A 10,494-nucleotide genomic window follows, 5' to 3' on the forward strand; every position below is an offset into this window, starting at 1 on the left:
TTTTTTAAAATATGGAATGCTTCACGAATTTGCATGTCATCCTTGTTCAGGGGCCATGCTAATCTTCTCTGTATCGTTCCAATTTTAGTATACGTGCTGCCGAAGCTAGCACGTCCTTTTTCCTTTTGTTCTGCAGTAAAATGCATGGATGAGAGAAGTGGGAAATAAGGGAGGGAGACAGGCTTCTCCGGCTTCCTCTGTGAGCCCCTGGTTGTGAGGCTGGGTGGGAGGGGTTGTTCACATGCAAACACCTTGTGCTTTAACTTTCAGGGGACTCTTCTGCTATGGGTGCCCAGGAAGGGACTACCCCTCTTTGCAGTATTTTACACCCTTGGTAACATCGCATCAATTGGAAGGTAACCTTTTTTTTTTTTTAATCCAACCTTAGCCAATCATTAGATGGGGAAATGGATGTGGATTGTGCTCGAGGGAGGTGGAGGAGGAGGCTCCAGTAGTTTTAAGGATTTGGAGAGAAAAGAGGTAGTCGGAATATATCACAATCATGTGCTGTTATTTTGAAACATTTTGTATCTTAGTTTATCTTTGAAACACCTGGGAGAAAGCAAGAACTATATTGCCATTGTGATTTTGCATATGAGGGAACTGTGACACAGAGCAGCTGAAAGATGTCTGAGGTTTACAACATGGTCCTCCCCATCGCTTGTAGTCTTATTGCTGCCAGAGACTGAGTTGGTGGGTTTTAAAAGGCTTACCTTGCCAGTGGCCCTAAGTGAAACTGATTTTTATTGTCAGACCATCCCAGACCTGAATAGCAGCTCGTGCAGGCAGGGCGTCGGATGGAGCGCTTCCCACAAGTGGGCGGCCCATTCCACGCGCTGCGGGTGCACAGACATCCCAGGTCAAGTTCCTTCTCACTAGTGCTTCAGCCTCACCCATGCCGACAACTCCAGTCAGCCTCTGGAGCTGGGAGCGCTGGCCTGGCCTCTACCTGAGTGGCCCGCAAGAACCTGAACTAAGTCATCTCTCCTCCCCCGACCCCCGTGATTACTCACCAACGCTTGGTGTAGACAGTGTCATACCTGGCTCCTTCTTTGTCTCCATGGCTGTTTGTCCCACACTGATTGACTTACAAGCCCAGTGGGTAAGTGTTGATCATGCTCTGTGCTGGGCTATGAGGATACAAAGATAAGTACGGTTTGGTCCCACCTGCAGTGGAGCTCACTGGTCAGCCAGGCAGACAAACCTCATGTAATAAAATTGATGACACAACAGGATATGGAAAGAGAGATGCTCAGGGAGGGACAGCCGACCCGACCTGACTTGCACATTGGGGGGCTTTCCTAGATAAGGTGCTGACTGAGCTGGTCTTAACCTTGGCCTGTATCATTTCCCACCTGAACAGGATGCCTCTGCTGGGTTTCTCTGCCTCCTTTACTGCCCCTCCCCAGGCCATTTTGCACTGAGTTGTGGAGCCGTTTGCTCATAGCTGCATAACCTCCTCGAGTGGCTCCCTGTTCCCTCTCCACATGTGGAGTCCAGACGCCTCAGCATGCGTACAAGCAAGGCCCTGTGACATCTGGCTCACCTCGGTCCCACTCCCCAGCCAGGGCACCTCCCAGCCAGACTGAACTTCTTGCTTTTCTCCAAATGTCTCTGTGCTTTTGTTCAGGCTGTTTTCTCTGCTTACAGTGCTGCCCTACCTGTACCTTTCCTGGTTTGATACTTGCTCCTTTGTCAAGACCTAGCTCAAAGTCACCTCTTCTGTGACACTCTTCGTGATTTCCTCCTCCTGCCCAGAATTGATGGTCTCTTCCTTTGGGCTCTCTATATCCCATCTGTACTTAAGTGATGGCACAGGTAGCATTTTATTACACTGACCAGTTACCAGTCTGTAAGCCACTTGACAAGGGCTGTGCCTGTGTCTTACTTGTCCCCGGTTGTACCTAAACCTCGCTCTGTGGCTGGAAATGTTAACCAAGTGGTTGAGTGCGTGACTCTTGGCACTTTCTTAAAGCTTAGTTTATAATCAGCGCATATGACAGTAAAATGCTGACCCTCAGAGATGTTTAATGTTGCTTCTCAGGCTTTCTCAAATACTGACTTTTGGGGAATTTAGCTTTGGGCAGACAGTGTAGGTTATAATGTATAGTCTAGACTGGGCATAAATATATGGGTGTACTGCTTAATGCCCAAGAGCTATTTAGCAAATCCTAGTGGGATGGACTCTTTAAGGCACTGTGTAGGGAGACAATAAAGGGAGCAAATTGTTATTTCCAGGATGTGTTTAAGAGTTTGTGGATTTCCCTGTAATCTCTTATATTTTGTATCTGTGCTGTGTTTAATTTTTAAGACCAGCTTTGGCTATTGCTTCTTACCTGGTGTAGACTAAAGAGGTGCACCCTTACTGGGCCACATGAGCTGAGAGTGCAGCCTTGAATTCAAAGTTGTAACTTCATGGCACTTCTAAGAGAAGCAGACTTACTTTTTAAAACTCTTGTCTTTGTTGAATACTCGGTAGCTAATGTCTGCTGGTTGGCTTGTATTAAGCACTAGCTGTAACTAAGGAGCTATCACTGGGGTGACACCACGTTGGCGTTTTCCTCAGGACTCAGGAAACATGACGTAAAGCTGGCCTTTGCCTTTGCTGTGTTAGGCGTGATAATGGTCTGCCTCCTCTGTGATCACTCTCGCTGCCCACCTCTCTAGTTCATTCACACAGAATTCATGCTGGGGATGTGTTTTGTAATTTTGGAATGCAGTAGATGTTGTTGAGTTTGAATGCCAGCTCTTTGGGTTCCTAACATGTGAACTTGGATAAGTCAATTAACCTTTCTGAGCTTCATTTTCTCATCTCTGAAATAAGTTTAATATATAAGTCACAGTGTTGTCAAAGGATTGAAACAAGGTAGTATCTGTAATATCTGGCATTTAGCAAACATTGAACAGATAACAAATGATATTATTATCATTAGAATTATTTCTTGGAGATTATGAAAGAAAAAGAAATGCTCTACTTTTTAACATAACCAACCGAAGCCTGTAAGGTATGGCTTATTTATTTTTTTTTAATTACCTGATCCTTTTTGGTTTGTTTTCATGGGTAGATTGTCAAGGAGACAAGGTAGCATCTTCTAGAGATTGGGGCCATCTAACCTGGTGATATGAATAGGATTGTAGAGTCAGACCCACGTGCATTTACAGCCTCGCTGTGTCATTTACTAGGTGGGTGGCACTGGATAAGTAACCCTCTGGGCTTCAGTGTAAGTGTTCCTATTCCATAGGTTGTTGATAGATTAAATGAGAATAATGCATAAAAGGCCCTTAAACACAGTGCCTGCCACAGAGTAAGGGCTTTCCAAATGTTAGCTGCTATTACAGTTTATTGCCACAGGAAATCTTGGGGCGGTCTCAGCATCCCTCGTGTGGTTCTGGTCTGGTCTGACGGCTTGCATGTGTGTTTGCCTCTTAGCACCATCTTCCTCATGGGACCAGTGAAACAGCTGAAGCGAATGTTTGAGCCTACGCGTCTGATTGCAACTATCATGGTGCTGGTAAGTTCTGCGTTTTAGCTGGGCTTCTCAAATGGGAGTTTTTATTTCTTTTGTATAGAGTTTTTCCCTTTTAAACCTAAAGTCTTCTTTCCTTTTTTCTTTCATCTTGACTTACTCCTCAATTCCTGTAACCTCGTGGCAGAAGGGAGCATTCTTCATATAGTAATTACCATGATCCCTTCCTACCCCTGTTTTTGTTTCACTTGGTGTCCAGGTACTGCCAGTTATGTAAAGCACCTCTAGAGGGCGTTGCTTGTCAAATGAGCCCAACCAGCATGGTGGTAGTAAGAGAGCTGGGACACCTTCCTGGTGACAGCTGAAGCCACGCACAGGCAGAGCTTAGAGGGAATAACCCAGAAACACAAGACTCATTCTCTAGAGTGGGTGTCCAGTCTTCTAGGATGGGCCCTTTTTTTCCTTATCATTATCTGACTTTGGATCATATTACTTGTTTTCATCAGTCTTCGTGAAGTGGGAGTGGCTTCCTCATGGCCTGTCATCCTTGTCCCCTGCTCTGACAACAGTGCCTTCAGTTTTGTTATATCTTCCTGTCCCATCGGCCCAGAATGCCTCTCATTTTTGGCCCGTTCTCTTCCATGTGGCCGTTAAATCATTCCAGACCACGTTTTCTGGACTCCTTTTATAATGATCAGTATTGCAACTTTTGGAACTTGATCAACATACTTTTATTTTTAATTGCATTTGTGTACATATCATTTGTTCGAATAGATAAGTTCTCTAAAGCCATGATCACATTTGCTATTTGTTTTGTGTCCTTTCAGAGCATGGGGCACAATGCTGGGCACAGAGAAAATACTTAGGACCTACTTAGTGAGTAGCCAGTGTTATAGAAGGATGGAGAGGAAAGGCATGGCTGACGGCTTGAGCACTAGTTGTTCTTGGCCAGTCCCGGAGGTCAATGGCCTGGACCAGTCTCCTGTAGAAAGAACTTTCTAAGAAAGGCCTTAGGGAAAGTGTTAGGTGGCGTGTAAACAAATAACCGGCTTGCTGACTGTGAGATCGACATCTCATGTTAACCTTTGTCCTTATATGCCCTTTCTGTTCCAGAGACTAGCGATGGCAGAAGTTAAAACATAGAGATTTGTGTTAAGCTTACTTTAGTGTGTTTGAATGAAAAGATGGGTGGATAGATGAGTGGGCTATAAATGTGATTTTGTTTGCTGGGCACAGATTTTTGGGAATACCTGAAAGTAGAAGAACATCTTTCTCTTTTTAATCTACATGAATATTTATTGGCCAATTTGATTTCATGGGGATTTTAACTCTTCTGCCAAACATGGGTGCTCAGGTGGGTTAAATGCTTTAAAATGAAGGGTGCATTTGGTTGCTGTGATGAGCACAGCATCTGCAGCCCAATAAGTATTGTTGTGAGTTGGTCAGGAATAAGTCTTACAGTGTTTTTGCTTTGTTGTTGCTATGTTGTCATTGTACTAATTAAATACTGTTTCCTTTCTTCCTCTAGTTGTGTTTTGCACTTACCCTGTGTTCTGCCTTTTGGGTAAGTGTATATTTTAATTTCTTCTTAACCTTTTTGGCTTGTGCCCCTTGTCACACACTCTCCTGTAACCATGTCATTTTTCTTTCAGTGGCATAACAAGGGGCTTGCACTCATCTTCTGCATTTTGCAATCTTTGGCATTGACGTGGTAGGTAACCTTTTAAACAGCCCCCTCCCACATAGCCCTCTGACGGATGCAGCTGAAGGAGATGAAACCCACATGTTGTGGGTAGGAGGATTAGGAAAACACAGAAGCTCTTTAAAAGAGTTCTCAGTGACGCGCGTGAAGTCAGGCTCCAGAGCAAAAGCCCATGGATGCGGCCCACCGCCAATAGATGGCACCAGTGGTCTTGAGTGGTCGCGGGAGGCTGCTTGTTTGCCTGCTGCAGCATTTTTGCTGGGCTCCTGGTTGATTTTGAGATGTTGCAAATGTTATTAAACCACTCATGTCAGTGAGTGGAAAGACAATGAAAGTATTGTGAGGGCTGGTAAAAAGAGGCTTATGAGTCAAATAGATGCTAACGAAATAGGAAAGTGGTAAGAAAAATAAAAAGTGCTACATTTGTGATGGAATGAATCATTTCGCAGAAGGACAAAGAGTGAATTGTCAGTAGGAGATGAGGAACAGTCACTGACAGAAAGGAAAACCGTGTGGCTGTGGGCTGTAGCATCAGCATATGCACTGGAGTGGAGGCCTGTTGGCTTTTGGTAATTCAAGTGACGGCTAGGAGAGTGTAAGTTGAGAGCCAAGCACAGTTACAGGGCTACTGGAGACGTTATCTTCCAAAACCAGGGGGCCTTTTCAAACCTATACGACATCAAGCTTTGGTGCTAAACAGAGGGGTGGTGACAGGTATGGAGTCTGCAGCTCCGGAGACATTTCTGTAACACTTTCAGAGTTTCTCAAGGGACAGTGTCTGCTAGAACAGCTTCAGTATGGGTGTGGCTGATCTATTTTGGAAAAACATGTTTGCTATAGTGCAAAGAAAAGGGGACTGTGGAAGTTTTAAAGCTCCCAAGGGTCAATGAACTCTTATTTGGTAATGGATCTCGAGACTGTAAGCTTAACCCCCACCCTTCCCTTTAGTAATTTTGGACTTTTGGATAAATACATTTTGAAAATGCCTTTTGGAATTGACTGTTCACAAGTAAATGAACTTCTGTATATGATAAGATACAGAGAAGGATAGTGGCATGGTTTTAATATGACATGTACATTTTGGCAATAGGTCCTAAACAGGCCTGATTTGGTGGCTTATATTGTGATTTTCTTTTGAGGGTGGAAATTGCTACCCATATACACATGGCTTTCTTTGCTTTTATAGACTGATTTTGAAGTCTGTTTCAAAGGTTTGGCATTCAGATAGGCTCAGATGAATGGCAGTATTCCCTTCAACACTGATGTATTCTGTGTTTGCTTTTCTTAGGGGTGACCAACTTACAACCTGCCTGACGCAGAATACCTGTGCTTTAGAGTTACGGAGCCTATTCCCTGCATGGTTCCCTTTTAGGCAATTGGCTAAGCTGACTGCGATTTACCAAGATACTTTGGGCATGGATTCTTTTTATTTTTTATATAAAAATATTTTATCTCAGCCTTATTTATAATACTGAAAAACAAGGTGCAATCAAATGTGTAATAATAAACTCTAGAGAATTGAGCCACCTTCAGGGGGTGGGGAGAGGAGTAGAGGAAGGGGCCTTGCTGTATTGCCCAGGTTTGTCTCGAACTCTTGAGCTCAAGAGATCCTCTTGTCTCAGCCTCCTGAGGGTCCTTGAAGAATTGGAGCTTTGTAGAATTTTCATGCATGGAGTAGTTGACAGTGCTCTTGCCCTTTTTTGTTCTGTCTTCTTTAAAAAGTAACAGGAGCAGAGCAGAAAATTTATCCCAATTAGGTAGAAGTTAAATTCTGTTGAGGACTTGTAAAATGTTAAGAGTTCAACTGGTGATTGAGATTTTACTTGGTATTTATTTTTTCAGAATAGGGTTCCTGTGCTATCTGGATATCTGGAATGTGCCTATTTTAAGTGATTGGTGCTTGCTCATTTGGTTAGACCAGTGTCCCAGTGAGGCTGAAGTCACAGGGTTTCCTCCACATGAACCTGTTGCTGGCTGTACACGTGGCACAGTGTATGAGTGGGCCTTTGTGTGCCCGTGCACATCCCCAGGCAGAGGAGGGGAGAGGGTCTGGAAAAATCATTGCGGATGTTCTCACAGCTCAGAAGCCTATTCCACTGTGTAATCTACTTCCTTCATTTGATTTGATCTTTTGTTTGTTTTTCATTGTAGGTATAGCCTCTCCTTCATACCGTATGCAAGGTAAGACTAACTATGTATTTGGAAATATAATTTCTGTCATTTGAGGACGATGATATATTTGCTTAAGGCCTTTTAATTTAGAGTATACTTTCGGAGAGTACATGCTATTTTTTTTTTTATCTTTACTAAAATCTCTTGAGCCGAATAGGCAAACATTATACATCTGTTTTATGGATGAATAAGCTAAGGGTCGCCCCTCCACCCACCCTAATTATACAACTAATGATGGGTGTTGACCCAGGTCCACCAATTCCTGATGGTGTTGAACATTTTATTCTGATACATATTGCATATATGCACATTATCTTTTAACCTGTAGCTTTGAGTAGGGTTTTTTTTTTTTTTAAGGTGACTGTCACTTGAATATCACTGGGCAAGAGATGGAGGGATCTCAGTTTGTGCTGGTTTCTTGTAGTAGCCCACTGAAGGGAAAGTTTCAGAAGAGTTTATAAAGGGAAAGTAAGCGGGACCAGGACTCTGGAGGGCCAGGGCTTCCTAATTAGCAATATGAACTTGGACAACCCTCTTGACCCCTCTGGCCTGGGCCAAGGCATTGATAACTATACTGGGTTGGATTAGATCATCCCCAGAGGCCTCTTTTGAACTCTGAAGTTCTAATACTCTTTCAGTGATGGGCCTCTCAAAATTAGCCATGTGATCTTTGCCTCTGACTCTGTTCTAATGCAACTATTTAACTTCCATCCTTCTTTATCATCACCTGTTAACTAAAAACCAGCTTTTCCTTAACTGCATGGAGGAAATGAAAAATTATGCCTGACCTGGGAAGGAGGAAGAACAACCTCATGTTTTATGCATTCCAAGTCTGTTGCTGAGAGTGATTTGAAAGTGCTGAGGATTAATTAGATGAGAAGTTAACAGGCCCAGCAAGTCAAGGTAGCTGGGTGGCTTTGTGGATGGGTTCTAGGAGGGTAACAGTTACGAAATACTCCATGCAGACCTGGCCAGTTTTGGGGAGTGGTGGCTTGTCTGAGAAGATTATGGGCAGGGATGTCCTAGGAAGCTAGGTTTTTATATGAAGGAAGCCAGAGCCCATCATAGCTGAGCATCCAACGAGATATTGATCAACCTGCCAACATTTGAATATATCTTGGTGTGTGAACCAGCTATGTAATTTGTAGGGCCTAGTGCAAAATGAAAATGTGGGTGTCTTTTTAAAAAGTGATTAAGAATTTCCAGGTGGTGACATCAAAGCATTAAACTCAGTGCAGACCCTTTAAGCATGGGGCCCAGTGCAATTGTAAAGGTCTTAGCCATAAAGCTTGCTTCGTGTCATTCGTCAGGGCTTCAGGCTTGATCTGGATTGGCATGTACAAAACTTACCTACGGTGATTGATAGGACAGTGGAATTCTGTTTGAGTTTTCATGTGCCGAGCAGATGGAAATTTCCTATAGTAGTGAGGGAATCACAAAGCTAGGTCCTGCCCTTCTATTTGTAACTTCCCCTAGAATAGCTTTTCCCACAGTGTTCCACAGAAACAGAAGAGTGTTCTTTGATCAAGTAAGTTTGGGAAACAAGTTAAGCAAAATTAGGCAGGTTGTTTTTTGCCTGGCTTTCCAGATCCTTTAATATGCTGTGTGTATTGTGAGCAGCCACGACTGGGACGCATGTGGCTATAAAACCTTTCTCGTGCAGAGCGTCTCTTAGGACTGTAGCGCAGAGCATATCTCAAGAAATGCTGCCCTGGAATCACTTTGATATTAAAATGCAGTGCCTGCTCGTGTAAATGCATTGTTCACCGCTCCCTCCCTTGTGTGATTCCCAGTGTCGTTAGGGCAAGCGCAGTCAAGAACACGGAAGGAACACAGCTGGGCATGGAAGCCTAGTGCCACGTTGCACAACGAGGTGTGGTGTTGGAAACGGGTATGCTTGCTGGGATGGAATAGTAATTTGTGAGCACCCACTCTTTCCTTGCAGTCTTTACTCTGGATTCCAAGGAGAAAATACCTGTGATAGGGCTGATATAGCATGTTAATAAGCGTTTGGTTCCCATAGAGAGATCTCTGTGTTAGGGAGCTCCTGAAAGATGTTCCTTAAGAAGTTTCTGCTGCCTGCTTAGAATGAAGAAAGGTCCTCGTGACTATTTGACTTAATACTTTCAGTGCGTTCTGTGATTATGGCTGATATTAAAATGCAGCAGTCCTGACTAATTTCTTATTTTCTGACAGCCTATACTTACCTTTTCATCTGATTAGCTATCATTTATTAAATACCTATTCTGTGCAGCGCACTAATTCCTACAACCAGTCTGTAGGAGAAGTGAGGAATTCGAAACTCAAAGAGGACAAATAACTTGCCCAGGATCCTACTGCCAATAAAAGTCGAAGCTGTGGTTTGGTGCTAAAGTAGGTCTGACCTACTCCGTCTAGGTGCTTTCTACTGTGCAGCTGCTACTCTGGGTGCCAGGGAAACTATAAAGAAGAGCCTTTGGGGTGACGGTATGTTCCACTCATCTTTGTGTTTTTTCCTTCCTAGGGATGCTGTGAAGAAGTGTTTTGCCACGTGTCTTGCATAATACACAGCCAATTTTGCAAAGTTTCAGAAGGCACTATGGATGGAAGCTGGTGGACAGTTGTGTAAATATCTTTTAAACCTCTGTCTTACAGACATGTGCCTTTAATCTTGCAGCAACGCGTTGCCTGCGATTCAAACATCTGAGACTTGCTTTTGGAAGCAACAATATGTTCCCAAACCTGAATGTCTGTAGCACAGTATGAGAAATGAGTTCTGTTCTGTATCTTACAGATTGGAATCTTCCTCATGCACCTCTTTGGATGTTGTCCCTCACAAATAAAAACCTGTTAGGCAGCAGCAGATAAGCCTTGGGTGCCAGTGATTCCCAGGTGGCAACAGGCAGCCCCATAAGAGATTGCAGGGGTGCAACAGTAAGGGACAGGATTTCGGGATCAGCAGGGACTTTGCTACTTGTCCCTCAGCATGGAAACCATCACCACTGTCCCACATAGAGTGGACGTGCTCTGGCATCTGAGAACAAGTGGTTCTGCCTTACGCAAGCCCGTGGAGAGCCTGGCTGTGGAGTGAAGTAGAAGATAGGCACTTTTTGGTGGTATATGTTGTTTCTGAATCTGAACCCAGGCACTCTTGCTGTTCTGGTTCTACGCCTG

General features: G+C 43.8%; 1 protein-coding gene across 1 annotated transcript in view; it reads left to right on the forward strand.

Moving 5' to 3' along the window:
- The window catches only part of SFT2D2 (SFT2 domain containing 2), a 15,355-nt gene extending 5,172 nt beyond the window's left edge, over positions 1 to 10,183 (forward strand). The window contains exons 2-7 of the mRNA XM_012657708.1: positions 271 to 356; positions 3,431 to 3,512; positions 4,996 to 5,031; positions 5,120 to 5,178; positions 7,321 to 7,350; positions 9,845 to 10,183. Of these exons, the coding sequence (XP_012513162.1) occupies positions 271 to 356; positions 3,431 to 3,512; positions 4,996 to 5,031; positions 5,120 to 5,178; positions 7,321 to 7,350; positions 9,845 to 9,884 (333 nt within the window). The 3' untranslated portion in view covers positions 9,885 to 10,183. The remainder of the gene's footprint in view (positions 1 to 270; positions 357 to 3,430; positions 3,513 to 4,995; positions 5,032 to 5,119; positions 5,179 to 7,320; positions 7,351 to 9,844) is intronic.
- The last annotated feature ends 311 nt before the right edge of the window (positions 10,184 to 10,494 follow it).

Source organism: Propithecus coquereli, unplaced genomic scaffold, assembly GCF_000956105.1.
Source record: "Propithecus coquereli isolate 6110/MARCELLA unplaced genomic scaffold, Pcoq_1.0 Scaffold56, whole genome shotgun sequence".
NCBI lineage: Eukaryota > Metazoa > Chordata > Mammalia > Primates > Indriidae > Propithecus > Propithecus coquereli.